Below are 24,403 nucleotides of genomic sequence, written 5' to 3'. Positions count from 1 at the left end.
CCACGAGTAGGAGAAGGATATCTGCGAAAGTAATGCTTTGACGCCAAGTGTGCTCATATTGTTGCTACTTTAACTGTTGTGCTAGCTAACATGCTACTGAACCGTGACGCTAGCATATTGACATGCATATGTTATTAAAAGACAGCGACATATTCACCAAAAAGTGTGTTTAGGCAAGTCATTAGTTAGCTAACTTAGCTAGATATCACATTAATCGTGCAAAAAATATAGCTAACATTAATTAGCTAAGCGCTAGCCAGTTAACGTTAGCTATCTAGATAGTCAGTCAGTAGCGCTGACAGATTGAAACTGATATCAATAAAATGTGTTTTACTCTATCCCATCTAGGCATCAATTAGCTAACACTATTTTAAAGTTTATTAGGAAGTTAGACACTCACCGGACAACTTCGGTAGGAAGCCAGCTAGATAGTTTGGTTTCCATTTTCCAACGGATTCTTCTTCTCCCCCTGCTGACTGGTCGTCAACGGTTACTGGTCTTGGAACTCATGTGTTCACCAGAAATGGCTTCTGGTAAACAATTTGCCACTAGTTGCAATAAATATTATTGTTGCCAAAGGTTTGCTGCAGATTATCCACCAGTGTCAAACATTTGCAAACTTCTGGCACACTATTTAGTTTGCAGGAAGATTGCCGCAACAATTACATTTTTGTAAGCGTGACTGGCTAGTTACCAAACAAACATGCAGTGCATATAAATATTTCAAACTCATTATTTTACACTCTCTTATCACAGCACTAGCAAACTTGTTCTTTTTGCTTGCCATGTCAACGTCTATTGGAGGTGCCTGAAAGAGATCCTGTAGGGAAATTGAGTCAGCATGTAGTGCTTCCACTGACAGTTGGTTGGCCTATTTATAGACAACAGTACTCAAGAAGGGCTTCCCCTGGATCGTGTGTGTCTGGTCTTGTGTGTGTGTGCGTGTGTGTGTGTGGTCTTTAGGAAACAGACAGTGGATCACCAGTGCGTGTGTGTGTGTGTGTGTGTGTGTGTGTGTAAAAGGACACAAAATGAAACATCTTTAAATATGTTTACATGACATTTCAATCAAGTGTATTTTATAAAGCCCTTTTTGCATCAGCTGTTGTCTCAGAGTGCTATACTTTACCAGCCTAAAGCCCCAAAGACCAAGCCATGCAGATGTAGAAGCACAGTGGCTAGGAAAAACTCAAATCAATAAAATAAAAAATGTCACATGCGCCGAATACAACAGGCCTTTACCATGAAATGCTTACTTTTAACTCTGCATTGTTGAGAAAGTAAGAAACGATGAGCAAATAAATAAATACTAATAAAAAAAAAATAGTAACACAATAAAATAGTAAAGAGGCTATATACAAGCAGTACTGGTACCGAGTCAATGTGCAGGGGTACAAGGTAGTTGAGGTAATTGAGGTACTATGTACATGTAGGTAGGTTTAAAAGTGACTAGGAAATCAGGATAGATAATAAACACAGTAGCAGCAGTATGTGTGAAAGTGTGTGTGGATTTTTTATATATATATATATATATATATATATATATATATACTTTTCAAAAAGGGGTTCAATGCAAATAGTTTGAATTGCCATTTGATTCATTGTTCAGCAGTCTTATGGCTTCAGGGTAGAAGCTGTTCAGGAGCCTTTTGGTCCCAGACTTGGGGCTGGAGTCTTTGACACAGCCTGTTATAGAGGTCTTGGATGGCAAGGAGCTCAGCCCCAGTGATGTACTGGACCGTATGCACTACACTCTGTAGCGCCTTGCGGTCGAATGCCAAGTAGTTGCCATACCAAGCGGTGATGCAACCTGTATCGGTGATGCAGTTTCCTGTAGTCCGCGATCAGCTCCTTGGTGTCACTGACTTTAAGGGGGAGGTTGTTGTCCTGGTACCACACTGCCAGGTCTATGACCTTCTCCTTGTAGGCTGTCTCATTGTCATCGGTGATCAGGCCTAACACTGTCGTGTTGTCGGCAAACTTAATGAGGGAGTTGGAGTCGTGCCCAGTCACGCAATTGTGGGTGAACAGGGAGTACAGGACGGGACTAAGCACGCAGCCCTGATGGGCCCACGTGTTGAGGGTCAATGTGGCGAATGTGTAGTTTCCTACCCTCAACACCTGGGGGAGGCCCATCAGGAAGTCCACGGCGGTGTTCCAAAATGTATACTTGTGTTCTATTTAGAGCGTAAAAAGGGTTACGGAAGTCATCTGTCACTTTTCACGTGGGATTCCAAACAAAGGAACACGAAAAGGCAAGTGTGTACTAAGTTTACCAGAAGTTCTATAAGCGTACTTGGGAGAGCTGGAAAACAAAGCACGCACGGGAGCATACTTTTCTGTTCACTTTGATGGGGAAGCTATCCCACAACACCTTGCGACACAGCGAGAATTAAAAAAAAAACTTCTATATCAATGGCAGACTGAAGACCGTTTTGGGGAAAAAATATTCCTGAGGAATAAGGAATAACTTTATAAGTATTACGTTTATTTATTCACCAAATTACATTTTCATATGAATTTTGTATTCAAATGTTAAGTCATTGCTGTTTATCAGCCCCGCTAGCCAAGCGAAGTTATCTTGTCAGATGCGATGGCTAGCTAGCTAGCTAGCAGGCAATCTCATCCTAGTTATCAGCTGTTTAGGGATGAACAACTAAATTAACTAATCATAAAATCAGCAGTGTCGACAGTTTTTTTTTTTTTTTTTTTTTTTAATGTTTATGCTGAATTGGTGAACTTGCTAGCTAGCTAATTTCAATTTGTTTTCAGGAACAGATGGCAACTGATGCATTAATTTCACTCCGTGGCATTGCCGTGGTAGGACAAAATAGTGGTGACCGAAGTCAGCGTGCATGCGCCCGGCCCGCCACAAGGAGTTGCTAGAGCACGACGGGAGAAGGACAAACCCTCCCCTAACCCAGACGACGCTGGGCTAATTGTGCGCCGCCTCATGGGTCTCCTGGTCGCGACTGGTTGCTGTCTCCATCATCCTTAAATGGAAGAAGTTTGGAACCACCAAGAGCTAGCCGCCCGGCCATACTGAGAAACCATCTTTGCAGCACTTCACCAATCAGACCATTATGGTAGAGTGGCCAGTCAGAAGCTACTCCTCAGTAAAAGGCACATGACAGCCCACTTGGAGTTTGCCAAAAGGCACCTAAAGGACTCTCAGATCATGAGAAACAAGATTCTCTGGCCTGAATTCCAAGCATCACGTCTGGAGAAAACCTGTCACCATCTCTACGGTGAAGCATGGTGGTGGCAGCATCTCGCTGTGGGGATGTTTTTCAGTGGCAGAGACTGGGAGACTAGTCATGATCGAGGGAAAGATGAACGTAACAAAGTACAGAGAGATCCTTGATGAAAATCTGCTCCAGAGCACTCAGGACCTCCGACTGTGGTAAAGGTTCACCTTCCAACAGGACAATGACCCTAAGCACACAGCCAAGAAGATGCAGTAGTGGCTTCGGGACAAGTCTCTGAATGTCCTTGAGTGGCCCAGCCATAGCCCGGACATGAATCCGATCAAACATCTATGGAGAGACCTGAAAATAACTGTGCAGCGATGCTCCTCATCCAACCGGACAGAGCTTGAGAGGATCTGCAGAGAAGAATGTGAGAAACTCCCCAAATACAGGTGTGCCTAGCTTGTAGCGTCATACCCAAGAAGACTCAGGGCTGTAATCGCTGCCAAAGGTGCTTCAACAAAGTACTGAGTAAAGCGTCTGAATACTTATGTAAATGTGACATTTATTTTATTTTTATTTTATATAAATGTACAAACATTTATAAAATCCTTATTTTCCTTTGTCATTATGGGGTATTGTGTTTAGATTGATGAGGGATAAAACGATTTTCATACATTTTAGAATAAGGCTGTAACGTAACTGTCACGCCATGGTCTTAGTATTTTGTGTTTTCTTTATTATTTTGGTCAGGCCAGGGTGTGACATGGGTTAATTATGTGGTGTGTTTTGTCTTGTTTTTTTTGTAGGTATTGGGATTGTGGCTTAGTGGGGTTGTCTAGAAAAGTCTATGGTTGCCTGAAGTGGTTCTCAATCAGAGGCAGGTGTTTATCGTTGTCTCTGATTGGGAACCATATTTAGGCAGCCATATTCTTTGAGTGTTTCGTGGGTGATTGTTCCTGTCTCTATTTGCGCCAGATAAGGCTGTTTAGGTTTTCACGTTAGGTTTCTTGTTTTGTATTATTCATGTTTATATTTTGTTAAACATGTATCGAAATAACCACGCTGCATTTTGGTTCTCCTCTCCTTTGATGAAAGAAAACCGCAACAGTAACAAAATGTGAAAAAGTGAAGGGGTCTGAATACTTTCTGTATGCACTATCTGTTTGATATGCAAAATTTAACATTCCCCTTTATGATTAGCCAGTGTTTGTTTTGTATCAAATGCATTTAGGCCTTCTAATCTAGTTGACTTTCCAGCAGGTCAGCACTGTAGCTATTCCGTCTGGCCCTGTGACCGTACATACATATGTTTAAAGGTCTTACTCACATCAGCTACGGAGAGAGTGATCACACAGTCATCCGGAACTGCTGGTGGTCTTTTGCATGGTTCAGTGTTGCTTGCCTCGAAGTGAACATAGAAGGTACTTAACAGCTCGTCTGGTAAGCTTGCGCCACTGGGAAGCTCGCGACTGGGTTTCCTTTGGTAATCTGTGATAGTTTGCAAGCGCTGCCACATCCTACAACCGTCAGAACCTTCATTAGAGGAATGTGATCAAAGAGGTGGTTGATGAAAAGTGTAGTGACGATCTTGTTGAGGGCTAGTCTGGGAACCAGCCTGAGTCGTGTAGCCACTGGACTTCTCCTCCTTCACAATCTGTAGCACCTACATGGGTGATTCCTCAGCAGCTCTCTCCACACACAGTTCAGATTCAAAATAGCAGTCATCTTCACTATGAGCCCTCTGCCTCAGCACTGCAGCACTGTACTGCATCTTCCATTCCTCTCAAGCTTCAAATTATGTTTTCAAAAGATCAGGAACCATCAGCCAGGGGAAACAAAAAAGATGGCGCAGGGTCCAGATCAGGGGAGATCAATCTTCATGGTCAATCTTTGTGTACATTTTTTTTAAAAAACAATCATGGTACCAATAATTGTTTTGATGACACCAGATGTCTTTTAGGTTAACTCTTTATGGTGTGGCTGGCTAGCTAGCAAGCTGGCTAATTGTTTTTTTCCCCCCGAATGATGTATCTGGACCAATGACTGTATATACAGTACCAGTCAAAAGTTTGGGCACACCTACTCATTCACAGGTTTTTCTTTATTCTTACTATTTTCTACATTGTAGAATAATAGTGAAGACATCCAAACTATGAAATAACTTCTGAAATCATGTAGTAACCAAAAAAAGTCTATATTTATATTTGAGATTCTTCAAAGTAGCCACCATTTGCCTTGATGACAGCTTTGCACACTCTTGGCATTCTCTCAACTAGCTTCACCTGGAATGCTTTTCCAACAGTCTTGAAGAAGTTCCCACGTGTGCTGAGCATACATCTTTTTTTTAGAACTTGTAGCACCATACAATTCAAAGAGAAAATCTATTTCATTCTATGCACAACATTATTCAGTGTTTAAATTAATACATCCGTGTCGACTACACCATTTCCCCCATATGAAGAGGGCAACGCAAGTATCTTTGCTAACACTCTGCAGTCACCACTAGACTAGCTAGCTATGTAAACAACCCATTATGCGAACCATTGGTATATTAAAAGGAGCAGAGAGCATGTGACGCAGTGGCAGCAGCAGGAATTATCACAGAGGGTGGCTTGGTTGTTGGGTCGTGGTGCTTGCAATAATTCATTAATATATTATTAGACAAGCAGTAGCAAGTCCATACCCGTTTAGGAAAAAAGCATTTCATGTATTCGGTAATGTTACACTTATCCACATTTACCAGAGGGTTCAAATTGCAATGAGTTAGATGCTAGATAGCGTTGTCAGCATTGGCCTATCAAACACATAACTGGGGCTTCACAGTTTTATGAGAAAGCTATAAATAGAATCCACAGTGACGGGAGAGGTTGGAATGAAGGCCCAACAGTCAGCCAACACAGACTAGATACATGGTGTCAGAAGGCAGGTTTTGGAGCAGTGAGCAGTTACCTACTCTGTCAGCTAACATTAATTGCAGGCTAGATGGGATACAGCTTTAAGTTGAAACATTTTGCATTTTAGCTAACCCTAACCCTTTTCCTAACCTTAACCTAATTCTCCTAACCTGCTGTGTATATTCAAAAAACTCAATTTTGACGTAGAGCTGTATACCATCTAGTCCAAACCAAAGAGAAAGGTCCGGGACCATGGAGTGTGAGGGGAAGCTGATCAGACACATTGGTCCCACACTAATGTCACTTCAACGTGATTTTGAACATATTTAGTGTTCAACATGTAAAAATGAAGTGGATTATGAACAGGTTCTGAAAGAGGAAACATTAACTACTGGAGAAAGGAAGGTTAGCTAGAGAATCAGTCTGTTTGCCACATTAGTGTAGCTATTAGAAAGCTATTGGGGTGACTCCTCACCAAACTAGAACAAAAAAAAGATTTAGGGATTTTCACATTTAATCCATATAAGGGTCCTTTGGAGGACGGATTGTTGACATATATTTTACATTTGTATCTTAAAGCATAACTGAGAAAATAAACCATTTAAGTTGGAACATTTGTGACATTTAACGACCCTGTGGCTATTTGGTTTGTTTGCGTTGGCACCTTTCAACACCCCTCATTATCAGATGTATACACGCGACCACTCACTTACACTACTCACTAAACACACACCATTGTTAATTGTATTTACTTCAGGTAATAAATATATTTTGTTATTCTTTATCTCCACGTTGTCTCCCTTTTTGTTACGGGCTTCGAGGCGGTTCGTGATAGCATTGAATAATGCCTTTTTAAGAAGCCGGTGGCCACCAACTTAATGTTTTGCTACACTGTACCTAATGAACACAACCCTGATTCTGATCCAACAAGTTGAATACAACATTATTTATATAATTGCGATACTAAAGTTGACTGTTATTATGACTGTTTGACATGTTATGACTTTTTGGTTCATAAATTGCAGGAGTAAAAAGCAGAGGCTCCTATCAAAGATATAACAGCTGCCATAGACGTCAAGGATATTACCAAATCAGCAGTTAAACTAGACAACTTCCCATTCAACACCTTCTATTCAACTCCTTCACCGGCAGACAGGAACACTTCCCATTTCCCTCATGATTTAAATCAGTCTTCCAATTGTGCGACTGGATGTGAAGGGTTTAACTTCTAAACAGTGATCCTTGGTGGGGTCATCTAGTGGATTGGACTGTCACTTGTCCTGACTCTTCCAAAAGGCTTGGCAAGGACGAGTCCCCTGCTCCCCCAGAGACACTTGTGTTCCAGCAGCTGAAGGGAGGTTGTGGGATTCCCAGTTTTATTGATGTTCTCTGTTATGGACTTTACTTATATTGTCCTTGACTGTGTCTTCCTGCGATCTCTGTTATTTTTACATTTGAAAGGCTAAAAATAAAGCTGTCCAAAAGAAGCAGGTATTTGACTGGTCCGTTTAATGACCATATCAGCTATAAGTCTGTTCCATATATGGTCATATCAGTTATAAGTCTGTTTCATATATGGTCATATCCTCTGGTGCACAGCTCAAATGGCAGCAGATCTGCCAATAAAGCAATGCCAAATGACCTGAGATATATTGCTGTGGAAGCTGGATGTATTTCTGATACACCCGTTTCTGAACACGGCCATATTGGGATTGTAAATGATCTGTTGCTTTGGTACACTTCTTGGGACTTTGCCATGGACTGTATGGGAGTTTCAAGAACAGCTCAGCAGGTATCATGAAGCAATCCCAGAGGGTCATAAAGCAATTCCAATTGACTTCAGGCTGCATGTATTTCTGACACACAGTTTCATATCATGGCCATGGTTGGAGGTCACTGAGAGGGGGTAATAATTTGAAGAATTTGGACTAAAGATTTGTACAACTTGCTGAAAAACCCAACAGCTCCCCATTTGATCCAAGTGTTTCTTATTGTAAATGCATTAGATTCATATTACATTTAGTCCTCCATTGATTTCACACTGCATGCTGAAAGGTGAAGACCTCATACCTATACTGTGGACCACAGAGAGATCCGATACAGGCCAGCACATTATTTTCACCTTATTAGTCTACCATGAGGTCCTCACATTGCTGACACCGTAATAGATTTACAGCGAGATATGTGATCTGGGAAATAAAATCTCAATTAACCGAGCCAAGACTGGTGGTTTTGTGGATACATGCCACAAGCATCTGACCTTTCATGTCCAGATTTAGATTTTTACTGTCTGTGACATTTTAATGGATTGATTCATGTAAAAAGAAATGCTGACTTGAGCCAAGGCTCTGGGGTGTCTCAGCCACGCTCCTGTATGTCGTGATAAAACTACTTTGCAAGCACAGACTGATCATTTAAAGCACCCTTAAAATGTATTGGATCAACAGTAACTATTTGATTCCCCCATGGGCCAATATGTACAAACAGTTTTATAATGACAGTTCACTCAACTGCTTAATGACATCTGGCAGTTAAATACCAGAGGCCAGCGACTCTTGTTCTGGACAGCCCATCCACATGGTTTGCAGGCTCTTGTTCTGGACAGTCCATCCACATGGTTTGCAGGCTCTTGTTCTGGACAGCCCATCCACATGATTTGCAGGCTCTTGTTCCTCCCCAAGCACGAACTCAGCGGGTTCAGCTAAATCAACATGTTGTGAAGGGTCATCCCACATCATTTAAACGTGCATAATTGGGTAAAATTTGGTTGAGATGTTAATCAATGAGATTACAACCTATATTCGCCTACTCAAAAAGTCATCCAAAAGATAGTTGAATTTCCAATGTGTGATCATTATGCTTAAAGCATAACCAAATTCCAATTAAAAAATGATATCTGGTTTATGGGTTAATGTCACCCAAATGTCTATCACTGCACTTTCAATCAAAGTTCAAATGTGTTTTATTTCCCTGAGGGTAACTTCTGGCCAGAGCAAGTTTGGAGCTCATGCCGGGTGTACACGACAGGTCATATATCATGCAAGATCTTTGCATATTAAAATAACTTAATCTCATAAACATTTAGTTTGCACGGTGCTAATGTTCTCTCCACCCACAAACATGGCAAGAAAATACCTTGTCTAATAACAGTGGCATCAGTGCCAGAATAAGGCTGCGTTGGCAGATATATCAAACAATAAACCTTGGCTGCAGTGAAGACGAGAGCACAGTCCAAGAAATGAAAAGGCCTAGATGGTCCGCTCCCTGCTCAACTAGTGTTTCCCGTTGCTCCCCCCCCCCCCCCCCCCCCCTTTGGGGCTTCTTGTAGGGGAGACTGGGGTTGGTTGTCTCAAGGGTTGGGTGTCAGAGTGCAAATTATTCCCAATCTAAATGGCGCTGTGTAATATTTTTTACGGTTCAAATGTGTGAATTCTCTGAGCTTTCGTAGCATTAAGATAATCTTTAGAACCTTCTTACGATGTCTCTTTCGTAGCATTAAGATCATCTTTAGAACCTTCTTACGATGTCTCTTTCGTAGCATTAAGATCATCTTTAGAACCTTCTTACGATGTCTCTTTTGTAGCATTAAGATAATCTTTAGAACCTTCTTACGATGTCTCTTTAGTAGTCAAGGTGTTTCCCAGAGCCTTTGTTAGTAACGTGTCTCTTAAAAGCCTTTTCACATCTACGAGTGACCACTCGTAGAGCAGCCAAAGTGCATCGTTATTCACAGATCTCCGCTAAACATAACCCAAACTTCTTGATACTATCTGTCTGACTGTTACTACCGATAACTTCAGAACAAAGTTGACTACAAATACAAAGTTGCCAAGGAATGTTCAATTGTTATAAACAAGTGAAGGATAAAATGATAAGCTTTTCAATCATATTGAAATCAATGTAATGTTCAATCAACTGAAGTCTATTTTGCGTCCAGGCTACTATCTGTAATTTTTGCCTTGGTGTTTCATGATGTGCAACAGCATGTGAGCAAATTATGTTCCTAATCTGTAATTTGGTGCATTATTATTGGTAAAGCATAATAAGCTGCCTCATTTGCCTATTTGCAGCCATAGGTCATAATATCTCTCTAGGAGCTGATCCGTCATCTGTATTGTGGAATAATTCTAATGTTTAGGTAAGATTTGAATGGAGAAAGCTGATCCCAGAGCAGAGATGCTTTTCTTTCCATCCTATCAGTATCGACACATGGTCTAACGATGCATTTAGCAAACGCTTTCTCTACGTGCTTGTTTGGGAAACACTCTTAAAAAATGTGCTCGTATAATAATGATCATCCCAGTGCTTAAGTTACATCGCAACTGGGAAACGAGGCCCTGGCCAAATCATGTCAGCATGTCAAAACATTGATGTGAGGGGAATTTATGTTTTTTTTGGTAAATGTTCGAACTATGAGAGAATCCATGAATTATGTTTGTTGAAAAGAAGAAAGGGAGATCTGTATTTCAAACCTATTTTCTTACTTCCTAGGTCAAGCCATGGGGGGTGTACAGTATTGTATAGAGTATACTGCCAGTATACATTAAATGCCAAGATTAAAATGTCAAGCTTTTCATAAAGCATAAAATTTAGCATTTTGTTAGGAATATTGTTCAATCAAAGAAAGACTTGGCTATTGCAAGGATTCTGTTTGCTCTATTGCATCACTTCCTCTTACCAAAAGAATAACCCCATATTGTATGACATCATCAGTATCGTGTAATTATACTGCCCCTGCGATGGGGCTGGTTGTCACAAGTGGACAGAGTGTGTTTGATGACTCATAACTCCATGATGGAATAAGATATGAGGATAAAAAGGGTTCCCATTTCAACCAAAGACATTGGTTTCCTCATAAGATATTGTCACGTTGGTATGAAGGATCGGGAGACAGGCGCAGGAATGCGTAATAGGGTTTTTTTATTTCCCAAATGACAGCGTGCCGTGTTTAAGGTACAGGGACAAAGACCAAACAAACACGTATACAAAACACAGGGTTGAGACCCTAACAAAAGAGCGAGGATACATCGAAAAAATACACCGGGACGAGACCAGTAACACACATGCACACAATGATTCCACACGGGACGAAAACCGTAATCATCTGCACAATCCATAAATGCCACGAAAGCCAACACATCATAGCACAGGTACTCACACGCACCAACGGACATTGTAACAATAATCGACCGGACAATGGTGAACAAAGGGAACATTTACACAATTACTAATCACTGGGAATAGGACAGTTCTGGAGGGATCCGTGACAGATATACTGGTGATGAGAAATACACACCAGAGTAAAAAGTGACAACCAACCCCAGTCCCCCCTACTAATGTGCTGGGTGGACACAGCACCCCAAACACACAGACATTGGTTTCCTTATAAGATATACTGGTGATGAGAAATACACAGCAGAGTAAAAAGTGACAACCAACCCCGGTCCCCCCCTACTAATGTGCTGGGTGGACACAGCACCCCAAACACACAGACATTGGTTTCCTTATAAGATATACTGGTGATGAGAAATACACACCAGAGTAAAAAGTGACAACCAACCCCAGTCCCCCCTACTAATGTGCTGGGTGGACACAGCACCCCAAACACACAGACATTGGTTTCCTTATAAGATATACTGGTGATGAGAAATACACACCAGAGTAAAAAGTGACAACCAACCCCAGTCCCCCCTACTAATGTGCTGGGTGGACACAGCACCCCAAACACACAGACATTGGTTTCCTTATAAGATATACTGGTGATGAGAAATACACAGCAGAGTAAAAAGTGACAACCAACCCCGGTCCCCCCCTACTAATGTGCTGGGTGGACACAGCACCCCAAACACACAGGGTGTATTCAGGTGGTGAAAATGTCATGTAAATGTAAAGTAATCTGTTACTTTATTGTAACTATTCCCTATTCATTTTCTGACAGTTTTACTGAAGCCAGCTCAGCTGTTAAGTGGTTAACCTCAGAGTGTAATAAACGTTTGAGGCAGTTATATCGCTGTCAGCAATATGAGTGGATAAGATGATTGAAATACTGATATGTTGTTATGTAAGTCATAAGAATCCGACTGGACCGTTTTAGCCAACTGAAATGTGAGACAAATAAAAGCGTCTCGAGAATCTTTTTAATAGATCAAACTGTAGATAAATAACACATTAGATTTAACGGTTTTATAAGCTGTCATTGAAAGCCTGAATGTGTCCGTTCAAGCTTTCAAATATTAATTTAATGTGGTTCCACAGGGGTGATAAATCAAATTAAGCAAAGCACGAGGTAAAGGCCAACTCCGTCACAAGCATGAGGTGAGGAGACAGTTCAGATGTGTTTACAAGCTAAACAAATATAAATAACAGGTAAACATATATATACAATTGTTGATGAGGATTAATGCCACTAAAATGGAACTAAATCAGGTCAGATTAGATTTAATGAAAACTATTGTAGTTCTAGAGGGGCAACATGGACTCACTCCATTACAGTATATGAGGTTCAGTAGAAGTAACATTGGAATGAATTAAACTTTTGATATTGTCATAATTATTAGTAATGACATCTCTCATTTACGTAAAATCAGTGAAATTCAATTCAGAGACAAATATGACATTAAAAAGTCATGTAATGGGAGTGTGGTGCTCCTGGAAGTGGGAGGTGCTAGTGAGACACAGACACACAGAGGTCTCTCATCCAATTCATGTCCTTTCCCAGAGTGGTCCATAATTAACTTTTGCCTGGTTGGCACTTCCAACCAGATATAAGGAGGCTGAGGCCCCAGCATCCATAAGTCAGATACCTTCTTCCTCTGTGGTAAGACTCTCTCCACCTCCTTAGATTTGTACATTTGTCTCATCTTTGCACTCAGCAACTGAGGCAGTAGCTAACTGCACTGTTTGAATTGAGTGCTGCATGTCTCTTGTAAGATTTGACAATATACAATCAAGTGCCATTGGTTTTCTTTAAACGTGCATTACTTAAAATCTGTAACTTCCTTTTATGGACTAAAGTGGTGCTCCTCTACCTGTTTGTAAATTAAGGGAGTAGTCTAGAAGGCAACTGGGTTATCAGGGGTAATTATTTCAGTAGTAAAGTGAGATGCCATTAGGAAAATTAAAGTTAGCAGTTGCACCTGTAGTTTAAATTTACATGGCTTTAATTATTTTGTTAAATGTGTTTTAGACATTCAGGGGTTAACATGATAAGGATTTAGACTTGTGCTTTTTCACAACATTCAATTTGCTACATTCCAGTCATTATTGTGAGCCCTCCTCCCCTCAGCAGCCTCCACTGCTTTAGACTTGTGCGTTTTCACAACACCTTATGTTTCACAGGGTCCTCTAAGAAGTACACATTCATCTGTAGGAGGGGGAAAATAAGGTGAGACATGGTTTCAGTCTTCACATAAGAAGTGATGAGAATATTCTGAGAGAGATACCGCTCACCTAACTCTGTTGACTGGGGAGGAAGCACCACAGAGTCAATCACGTTTCATGTTTCATCTCTTTCCTAGTTATCCGTCACCATGAGTACGGACGCTGAGATGCAAATCTACGGCAAGGCTGCCATATACCTCCGTAAGCCTGAGAGGGAAAGGATTGAGGCACAAACCGCACCCTTTGATTCAAAGAACTCCTGCTATGTGACAGACAAGGTGGAGCTGTACCTTAAGGGTCTGGTCACTGCCAGGGCCGACGGGAAGTGTACTGTAACAGTCACTAAACCTGACGGCACTAAGGATGTAAGTCTGATCTGAAAAGTAGTCAAGTTCAAGTTTGTGTAATTCCTCTGTTTCATGAAAAATCCTCAAAATGATCAAAAACATTTCAATATAAAATCTTTAACAAAATAAATATTATGAAGCATTTAAAAAAAAAATCAGTAATAACAGATAGATTAGTAATGTATTTGTCTTTGTAAACAGAATATAACCTTCAAACACATCATGTTTAAAGCTGCTATTTAAAATTGGCATAGAATGTTTGATATTTACAAGTCAAGAATCACCAGTTATGTGTCAGTGGGTGATAACAAAGTAGTTGGATTAAATGTGTATATACAATTTTTTTAAAGACTAAACTTTTAAAAGCATTCAGTCATGTCCAGTTTGATCTGTGTGTAACCTAGATTTCTGACTGTTTCAGGAAGGAAAAGAGTTCAAAGATGCAGACATCTATGAGATGAACCCCCCCAAGTACGACAAGATTGAGGACATGGCCATGATGACCTACCTGAATGAAGCCTCTGTGTTGTATAACCTCAAAGAGCGTTATGCAGCATGGATGATCTATGTAAGAAACCTGCACATACAAACACACATACATGAAGATAATAAATATACACATACAGTACTACACATAAATGAATGGTAGAAACCATATCAATACAGTCGACCCACATCAGTTTACCAAAGTACACCCACATCCTCACATAATTCCAGGTAAAAGTACATCTGACTTTAGTAATCCCCTCATTTAATCACTTTCATCCAGACCTACTCTGGGCTCTTCTGTGCCACGGTGAACCCCTACAAGTGGCTCCCTGTGTACGACGCAGAGGTTGTCAACGCCTACAGAGGGAAGAAGAGGATGGAGGCTCCACCCCATATCTTCTCTGTCTCTGACAACGCCTTTCAGTTCATGATGATTGGTACGATATCTCATGGATGGCTACATGGTTGGATCAATCAATCACATTTATTTATAAATCCCTTTTTACATAAGCAGATATCAGAAAGTGCTTATACAGAAACGCAGCCTAAAACCCCAAACAGCAAGCAATGCAGATGTAGAAGGAAAAGCTAGAGGGGAACCAGGCTCTGTGGGGTGGCCAGTCCTCTTCTGGCTGTGCCGGGTGGAGATTATAAGAGTATATGGCCATTAAGGCCAGATCGTTCTACAAGATGTTCAAACATTCGTAGATGACCAGCAGGGTCAAATAATTATCACAGTGGCTATAGAGTGTGCAACAGGTCAGCACCTCAGGAGTAAATGTCAGTTGGCTTTTCATAGCCGAGCATTCAGAGGTCGAGACAGCAGGTGCGGTAGAGAGACAGAGAGAGAGAGACAGAGAGATGGTTGGTTGGTTGGTTGGATGGCTGTCCATTAAGTGCGTGTGGCTCTCAAAGTCCATGATGATGGATAGATGAACGGATGCATCAATGGAAATTTAAATATGCTTCAGAGAGGTATCTGCTGTTTTCTAGTCTAGGTAATAACAGTTTGCTGGGAATATCTGATTTCACTACCCTTGAATGGAAAATGTTCCAAAATGAAATTCATGATGATGCTATGAATTATATAATGTCCCCATAATGTGTTTTGAGTATGATAAGTAATGTGTTTTTTGGTTCCAGATAAGGAGAACCAGTCCGTCCTGATTACGTAAGTTGTTTACTAAAATGTCACTTGAGAAAGTGTTTCTATTGTAATAAGTTGGGTCACTTGGTGTGATGAAATACATGACATTATGAATGGATTAGAGCATTAGGCTATGTGTAATAACGAGTCGATGAGAAGGATTATTTGTTAAAGACTTATGTCAGAACACAGGTTAACAGTGTATTTTTCTATGCTATTTCTTAGTGAAAGCCAATCTGACACTCAAACATGTAACTAAAACCCCTCTTTCTCTGTCATATAAACCAGCGGAGAATCCGGTGCAGGAAAGACTGTCAACACCAAGCGTGTCATCCAGTACTTTGCCACCATTGCAGTGTCTGGGGCCAAGAAGGAAGCAGAACCTGGCAAAATGCAGGTAGGTTGTTCTTATGTTTGCCTTTTTAACACATTTCAGTTTGGTTGGCAGTGTAAACTGTTTTTCCAGTGGTGAATCCTCTTTCAAGCAATTGAGAAAAACTAACTTTACGATGTTACCAGTTTTTGAGCAACTTATGTTTGTCTCAATCAGGGGTCTCTTGAGGATCAGATCATTGCAGCTAACCCTCTGCTGGAGTCTTACGGTAATGCCAAGACAGTGAGGAACGACAACTCGTCTCGCTTTGTAAGTATGAAGGGCATACCGTGGAAGTTACCTTATATTGGAAAAATGTAATTCAGTAGTCCCCATTCGTTATACAGATTTACAATTTTATTTTGATCACTGATTTGTTGCTGAAAATTCAAACTTGTAATATATTCGAGGTTCTAAAATTGTAATTTCCATCTTTAAAATGTCATAATTCACATTTCCTGTTGCTGCAGGATTATTTTCCTGCCGTAGATAACTGGATCCTATATCTGTATCAAAAGAGCCAACATCTTTCCAACAAACTGTAACGTTTAAAGGGGTCTATCAAAGTAATATGTTAGATTAATTTGTTTCTAACCCCCATGCTCTACTACAGGGTAAATTCATCAGGATTCACTTCCAAGCTGGTAAACTGGCTAAAGCTGACATTGAGACCTGTGAGTTGGTTTTGATTGTTTCTCAATACTTTCCTAAATGCACACATCATTTTTTGGGGAGATCATTCAATTTAAATGTATCTCATGTTCTCTCTCTTGTTCTCTCGATCTCGCTCTCCTTTTTCTCTCTCTCTCTCTTTGTGTCGTTCACTCTCTCTCGCTCTCAGACCTGCTGGAGAAGTCCAGAGTCTCCTTCCAGCTGCCCGATGAGAGAGGCTACCACATCTTCTTCCAGATGATGACAGGCCACAAACCTGAGCTAGTTGGTACGAGAAAGTAGAGGTTCATGGGAAATTATTCCCACCCCCATCTATGGAATATATAAAAAATATTCATAGTACACACTAATAATACTATTACAATGATTACATCCAAGGTAACAAGGCATCTAGACATGGGACAGGTCTCTGGGAAATATCTATAGAGTAATACACTGTGATGCACTAGTCCACAAGTCTCAGTCTCCTCTTTATGCTATTCATTATATACTACATGTATCCTTGAGTCCATCTATTGAGTAAAGGAGGGAGAGATACTGTAAAGTAGGAGAGCAGAATTCTAAGAGATTTACCTGACAAGCTGTTCTCCGTTGTCCACAGAAATGGCGCTCATCACCACCAACCCCTACGACTTCCCAATGTGCAGTCAGGGACAGATCACTGTGGCCAGCATCAACGACAATGAAGAGCTGGATGCCACAGATGTGAGTCAAACAAAGGGTTAACCAAACTCTAGATATGGAATGGATAGGACTACCATACACACTGAATGTACTGTGAAATTCCAACTTGGTGGCAGCTGGGAATGTTCATGTATGTTTAAGTTTGATTCTAAATGCCTTGTGTTAGTTAGGCATGTGCCTCAAGGAACTCTTCGTGCCTTCCACTATAGAGCACCACTAAGTGCCCTGTGGAACTCTGCTGCCATCTACTAATGTGTTTGCCAAGCGTAATCATGTGGAACAGAGAAGCCAGTCAAATCTATCCATCCCATTTGTTCTGCAGTGAGCAGCACAGAACTGTAGTGTAACTGACCAAACTACAGTTCAGTTCATCACTGTGGTACTTCCTCTTTAATGCCAGGATGCCATTACCATCCTGGGCTTCACTAATGAAGAGAAGATTGGCATCTACAAGTTGACAGGAGCTGTATTGCACCATGGAAACTTGAAATTCAAGCAGAAGCAGCGTGAGGAGCAGGCCGAGCCAGATGGCACAGAGGGTGAGTCCCACTCATAGATATACAATATGTAGAGCATTAGTCCCATTCCCAGTCCCCAACATAGAAATAGAACACCTAAGACAGACAGTGCCACATGAACGTCAGGCAGGAGATCATTTTTGGAGAACAAATTCCAACCTCCAAATTGTGGGCGAATCAAAACCTAACCCACAAAAAAAGTTAACAAAACTATTTTGTCAGTGTGAAATCAGAAACAAGTGATCTTGTGTCCCTGAGTCTGTTGCTGTTGGTTCTCTCTCCAGTGGCTGATAAAATCGCCTACCTGCTGGGCCTGAACTCAGCTGAGATGTTGAAGGCTCTGTGCTACCCAAGAGTGAAGGTCGGCAACGAGTATGTGACCAAGGGACAGACTGTGCCTCAGGTAAGGCGGCCAAACAAATCTACCATTTTCTGAGCACTGGAATTATTTTTGGGGCGAGTGCATTGCTTTTGTTTTTCCCAAGCTTGTATCACCTTATCACTGGACATGGTCAATATCTCACGTATTAATTTGAGGTATTATCATTGCAGGTTAATAACTCAGTCAGTGCTCTGGCTAAGTCCATCTATGAGAGGATGTTCTTGTGGATGGTCATCCGTATCAATGAGATGTTGGACACCAAGAATCCAAGGCAGTTCTATATCGGTGTGCTTGACATTGCCGGGTTTGAGATCTTTGATGTGAGTATGAGACCAGAACAAGACAATTAGACGTGATTGAGATGGATTACAGTCTTGTATGATGAAATTATCTCTTTTAAATTCCATCAACAGTACAACAGCATGGAGCAGCTGTGCATCAACTTCACCAATGAGAAACTGCAACAGTTTTTCAACCACACCATGTTCGTCCTGGAGCAAGAGGAGTACAAGAAGGAGGGAATCGTCTGGGCCTTCATTGACTTCGGCATGGACTTGGCTGCCTGCATTGAGCTTATTGAGAAGGTAAGATGTCTGTGAGGATTATAATGGACCGTAACAGCAAAGCTCATATGGAACGCTGTGTAATATATTATCACAGTGATAGAACATATACAGTATTAAAATCACTGGGGCTGCCAATCGAGTCAAAAAAATCCATAATACAACCTGTGTTGTGATAATTGCGTTGTTTGCTCTATAACCTGTTAGTTTAAATGCTTTGACACCGAGATATGGGGCAGCAGGTAGCCTAGTGGTTAGAGGCAGGTAGCCTAGTGGTTAGAGCGTTGGACTAGTAACCGAAAGGTTGCAAGATCAAATCCCCGAGCTGACTAGGTAAAAATCTGTCGTTCTGCCCCTGAACAAGGCAGTTAACCCACCTAGGCCGTCATTGAAAATAAGAATTTGTTCTTAACTGACTTGCCTAGTTAAATAAGGGTAAAAGTACAAATATATACAGGCCTAAGGCCGAGACAATAAGACACAGTGGCAGAATAAATTCAACAACACCTTTGTTTCATCACAAAACCGGAGAGCAACATCTGTCCAGTGGAGTCCATAATGCAAGTAACAAACAGTTACATGACCTACAACATGGTCAATCAAGTACATTTTTCTGCCATTTTCGGACCACTAAACACTAAACAGACTAAACAGAACCACGGAGAGTTACCGCAAATCACAAAGATAACAGGAGCTGCCTCCCTCCACTATTCCAGCACCATTTCAATTTCAACATTTCAACATCATAAAATCACCTATGCTTAGTCTACAGTGAAAACGAAATTATTCCAAAAACTATTTTAGTCCAATCAACGTAAGCTAAATGTGTTTGTCCATGTTACTAATGTATGTGTTTGTGTGAGTAAGTAGAAAAACATGTTGACTCACCCTACTTGCAGAGAAACGCCAATACCATCCTCCTCTCTTTCATGTTGCAGAAACTTAAAAGCTTTGTTCTAAGCTACCTGGCTAAAATGCTTGCTCGCTATTCTAACTTCCTTTCCTGGGCAACGATTAGCTAGTAAACATCTAGCTACATATTGAACTTCCATACTCTCAGGCCAAAAGCACAATGTATTCATTTTATAGTTGGATCAGAATTGATGTTACAAATATTGGCCAGTATGGAGAATTAAGTAAAACTACGAGTACAAATCCCTATCTCCATCCAAAGCTAATTTAGGAAAGCGCCCATTTTAGCTAGCTATCCTCCAGAGGAAAACAACACAATGAGATGCAACAATTGAAGTTTCTTTCTGTCAATAACGTTTGGCTTGATTTGGTGTGAAGCCAAATCCAAACTGGCTTCACTTGACACGGTTTTTGGTGCACCAGGACCATTCACAGATTAGCTCACTCAGTTTAGCTCAACTCTGATTCGCTGTAATTGTACACAAAAAAATATCAAGGGAGGCCAAATGATCGCTGGCTTCTTTTGCATTCAATGCTACAATATCATACTATTTTTGACCAGACAGCATCAGATAGAAGGGCTACACATACAGAGACAGAGGGGCGCAGTTTTGCTCACTCTGATGCTTTACCTGGAGTGATACATTCAGCCTCTTGCTAAGCGAGACGAAAGATACATTAAATTATGTCCATTTTTTGGGGGAAGCCTCACTTCCCTTGGCACCCATTAATATATGCCACTAACTGTTGAGAACTCAATGTTTCCTATTATGTGTCCCTAAATGAATATAATCCTATAATAGCATATTTACTAAATGTAAATATCACTAATTTGAAATCTCTTTTCGTAAAGCCATTGGGCATCTTCTCCATCCTTGAAGAGGAGTGCATGTTCCCCAAGTCTTCAGACACTACCTTCAAGGACAAGCTGTACGCCCAGCATCTTGGCAAAACAAATGCGTTTGAGAAGCCCAAGCCTGCCAAAGGCAAGGCAGAGGCCCACTTCTCCCTGGTGCACTACGCCGGAACTGTGGACTACAACATCACTGGATGGCTGGAGAAGAACAAGGACCCCCTGAACGACTCAGTTTGTCAACTGTACCAGAAGTCCGCAGTCAAAATTCTGGCTGCCCTGTATCCCCCTCCCCCTCCAGAGGGTAAGACTAGCATCATGTCACAATATTTAACTAAATACTAGTTATAACTCAGACCCAAATGTTCTTTAAAGCCTTTCAATGTATTACAATTTCTCAGGGTTTATCACCGGGATGATTTACTCATACACTCGGTTAATTTAACAAAACAATAGGTGTTATTTTAAACAATCTCACTGGCAGCATTTGCCTCTAGATAAGTGTGAAGTTAACCAGAGATTCTCTGGTTTATAATTAGTGTGCTTGCTGAAGACAAGACCACTCTAGATTTCTTACATATTCTTTTTATTATTCTATTTATTCCACCCGCTCTAGGAAATTTACTTTTCTAGTTATCTTTAACTTTCCCCCATTTTAACAGATAAAGCCAAGAAAGGAGGCAAGAAGAAGGGTGGTTCCATGCAGACTGTGTCCTCTCAGTTCAGGGTGAGCTTTTTAAATGTGTATATTCAGTCCTTCAAAAGGTGCATTGATTATCAAAAATTATATCTGTGAAAATGGTTTGTAACCCTCTTACAGGAGAACTTACATAAGCTGATGACCAACTTGAGGAGCACTCATCCTCACTTTGTGCGCTGCCTGATCCCCAACGAGTCAAAGACTCCAGGTACAGGAAATATTGACTTGAATATGTCATCTTATCAGTAAAGTATCAGTAACCTTAACAATCCCAGTCTATAACCTGTTTATGAGTATTAAAAGATAATTGTTTTGTTTTACCAGGTCTGATGGAGAACTTCCTGGTTATCCACCAACTCAGGTGTAATGGTGTACTGGAGGGTATCAGGATCTGCAGAAAGGGATTCCCCAGCAGAATCATCTATGCTGACTTCAAACAGAGGTACATACGCACACACATACACAGACACACACACACATACACACACCCCATAAAATATCTGCTCCAAGGGTTTTCCCAGCATCAGAATAGTCTTACCTTTGACGAAATATAACCAACAAATTACAACTTGACATGTTAAAAATGTCTCCTCATTCAGGTACAAAGTACTGAATGCCAGTGTCATCCCTGAGGGCCAGTTCATGGACAACAAGAAGGCTTCTGAGAAGCTGCTTGGGTCCATTGATGTGAATCACGAGGATTACAAGTTTGGACACACCAAGGTCAGTCAAAACCCCCCAGTAAAAGCTGACAACAAAACACAACTTGAATAATAATTTAAACCTTTACCATATAAAATCTCTCCAGGTGATCTATCCATCCGTATGTTCTTTCTTCTTCATTTAACTAATGGAAAAGGTGGAAAAACATTGTTCTGTTTTTCTTCAGTCCTTCATCACAAGTATAGAAGAGAAACTAAAGTCATTATAATTTGCATTGTGATAGAGTGGTATAGTTGCAGTTATCTGTGTACATTATTGATCTACAACTGTACAATAACTAACAACTTAGAAACAACCTGTCACATGGTTTGTTTGTAACCGTTGCAAAGTTAATGTTGTTTAAATCAATCTAGTGGTTTGACCCTTTCTATCGGTCACCATCTGTGGTTCCATTGACCGTGTTAACCTGTGTCTCAGGTGTTCTTCAAAGCCGGTCTGCTGGGTGTCCTGGAGGAGATGAGAGATGAGAAGCTGGCCACTCTGGTCGGCATGGTCCAGGCTCTCAGCCGTGGATTCCTCATGAGGAGAGAGTTTAGCAAGATGATGGAGAGGAGGTGAGGAATAGTAGACATCTTGGCAAAGCTTTCTGTCAACCACTTGTATCTAATGCATTATGATTACATACTGTATATGAGTTGTTCAGAATGAGAAAGTACATCTTATAATGGTCTACTAAAGCTTTTGGGTTAATTCATTTAGTCCAGAAATGGATGTAGCAACTAAGGATTCTAGCTTTATAGCTGCAGTTTGAGACTTGGCTGTTCAATTGTCATTTAAATGTGTGGTATTTACCCATTCATTCTTGAAGAATATAAAATGTCTCATGAGCTTAGCATGCGCGACCTGTCAGATCTTGCATCTAGAGCACTGTCTATGAATTTAGGAGGGGTTACATTTCCCTAGCCCCATTCCTCAGCTGTAAACAAACAGTGGCAGGTGGTTCTGTTTTGTTGTTCATCTAATCCCACCATCTAATCACTCACCATGTAAACAAACAGTGGCAGGTGGTTCTGTTTTGTTGTTCATCTAATCCCAGAATATAGGTTTAAGCATGTCACTCACCATGCTATTCTATTCTTTCTGTCGACCAGAGAATCAATTTACGCCATCCAGTACAACATCCGCTCATTCATGAATGTCAAAACCTGGCCATGGATGAAGTTGTACTTCAAGATCAAGCCCCTGCTGCAGAGCGCTGAGACTGAGAAGGAGCTGGCCAACATGAAGGAGAACTATGACAAGATGACGGCAGACCTGGCCAAGGCTCTGTCCACGAAGAAGCAAATGGAGGAGAAGCTGGTGGCCTTGACGCAGGAGAAGAACGACCTGGCACTCCAAGTCGCATCTGTGAGTGAAAAAAAAAACTTAATTAAAGGCAAAATTACATATGAACACACATTTGTATTGCCAATGTTATATATCTCATGAATTTCTATTGATTTGCTCTGACCTCTGAGTAAAATGTATATTTTGATACACAAAGTGAGGCCTCTGATTTGTTTACCCCTGTTCTGAAACCAGGAAGGAGAGAGTCTGAACGATGCTGAGGAAAGGTGTGAGGGGCTCATCAAGAGCAAGATCCAGCAGGAGGCCAAACTCAAAGAGACGACCGAGAGGCTGGAGGATGAGGAGGAGATCAATGCTGAGTTGACTGCTAAGAAGAGGAAGCTGGAGGATGAGTGCTCTGAGCTGAAGAAGGACATTGATGACCTGGAGCTCACCCTGGCCAAAGTGGAGAAGGAGAAGCACGCCACTGAAAATAAGGTATTGTGTCTTACCATAGACAGTCTAACCAACAATAATCAACTCAAAACATAGCTTTACAGCATTGGATTTCAAGTTGTATTGTGGGTGCAGGAAATATTAAGACACAACAGAGGAATTTCAGTTGTGGGGTACTCCCAACATTCATTGCATGTTCTACTCCCCCTCATTTATGACTTCCATTCAGTACACTGGCATGGTGAACACTGACATCTAGTGTTGAATCTATAGTACAGTAATTGTTAATGCTGTGCAAATCTAAATGAAATGAATGCAATATTTAACAAACTAAATCTCCCCTTTATGGTGAAGTGACCAAAGACTCATTTTGATGTTGCCGTTTTCAGGTTAAAAACCTGACAGAGGAGATGGCGTCTATGGATGAGAGTGTTGCCAAGCTGACCAAGGAGAAGAAAGCCCTCCAAGAGGCCCACCAGCAGACACTGGATGACCTGCAGGCAGAGGAGGACAAAGTCAACACTCTGACCAAGGCCAAGACCAAGCTGGAACAGCAAGTGGACGACGTGAGTGGAGTTTGACATTTTGGCCATGATAGTATGTAAGATTATATTATCTTCAGTTGTTTAGATTTTAACAATATATGTGTTTTTATCTTATAGCTTGAGGGTTCTCTGGAGCAAGAGAAGAAGCTCCGTATGGACCTTGAGAGATCCAAGAGAAAGCTGGAGGGAGATCTGAAACTGGCCCAGGAGTCCATAATGGACCTGGAGAATGACAAGCAGCAAGCTGATGAGAAAATCAAGAAGTAAACACAAACAAATGACTACACTATTAGCTGCTATAATGGTTG

The 24,403-nt window shown here is 41.0% G+C and overlaps 1 protein-coding gene across 1 annotated transcript in view; it reads left to right on the top strand.

The window, feature by feature from the left end:
* The first annotated feature begins 12,798 nt into the window (after nt 1–12,798).
* The window catches only part of LOC139424217 (uncharacterized), a 102,489-nt gene continuing 90,884 nt past the window's right edge, over nt 12,799–24,403 (top strand). The window contains exons 1-25 of the mRNA XM_071175896.1: nt 12,799–12,902; nt 13,424–13,469; nt 13,603–13,830; nt 14,234–14,380; nt 14,582–14,738; nt 15,445–15,472; nt 15,737–15,845; nt 15,999–16,091; nt 16,435–16,495; nt 16,663–16,761; nt 17,095–17,198; nt 17,578–17,716; nt 17,980–18,098; nt 18,248–18,397; nt 18,491–18,661; nt 20,406–20,709; nt 21,068–21,132; nt 21,226–21,313; nt 21,430–21,547; nt 21,705–21,828; nt 22,246–22,382; nt 22,920–23,175; nt 23,350–23,592; nt 23,940–24,116; nt 24,213–24,358. Coding sequence (XP_071031997.1) covers nt 13,615–13,830; nt 14,234–14,380; nt 14,582–14,738; nt 15,445–15,472; nt 15,737–15,845; nt 15,999–16,091; nt 16,435–16,495; nt 16,663–16,761; nt 17,095–17,198; nt 17,578–17,716; nt 17,980–18,098; nt 18,248–18,397; nt 18,491–18,661; nt 20,406–20,709; nt 21,068–21,132; nt 21,226–21,313; nt 21,430–21,547; nt 21,705–21,828; nt 22,246–22,382; nt 22,920–23,175; nt 23,350–23,592; nt 23,940–24,116; nt 24,213–24,358 — 3,251 coding nt within the window. The 5' untranslated portion in view covers nt 12,799–12,902; nt 13,424–13,469; nt 13,603–13,614. The remainder of the gene's footprint in view (nt 12,903–13,423; nt 13,470–13,602; nt 13,831–14,233; nt 14,381–14,581; nt 14,739–15,444; nt 15,473–15,736; nt 15,846–15,998; nt 16,092–16,434; nt 16,496–16,662; nt 16,762–17,094; nt 17,199–17,577; nt 17,717–17,979; nt 18,099–18,247; nt 18,398–18,490; nt 18,662–20,405; nt 20,710–21,067; nt 21,133–21,225; nt 21,314–21,429; nt 21,548–21,704; nt 21,829–22,245; nt 22,383–22,919; nt 23,176–23,349; nt 23,593–23,939; nt 24,117–24,212; nt 24,359–24,403) is intronic.

Source organism: Oncorhynchus clarkii, chromosome 13, assembly GCF_045791955.1.
Source record: "Oncorhynchus clarkii lewisi isolate Uvic-CL-2024 chromosome 13, UVic_Ocla_1.0, whole genome shotgun sequence".
NCBI classification, from domain to species: domain Eukaryota; kingdom Metazoa; phylum Chordata; class Actinopteri; order Salmoniformes; family Salmonidae; genus Oncorhynchus; species Oncorhynchus clarkii.
The sequence above is the reverse complement of the archived record's forward strand: the minus strand, read 5'-3'. Positions and strand labels throughout refer to the sequence as shown.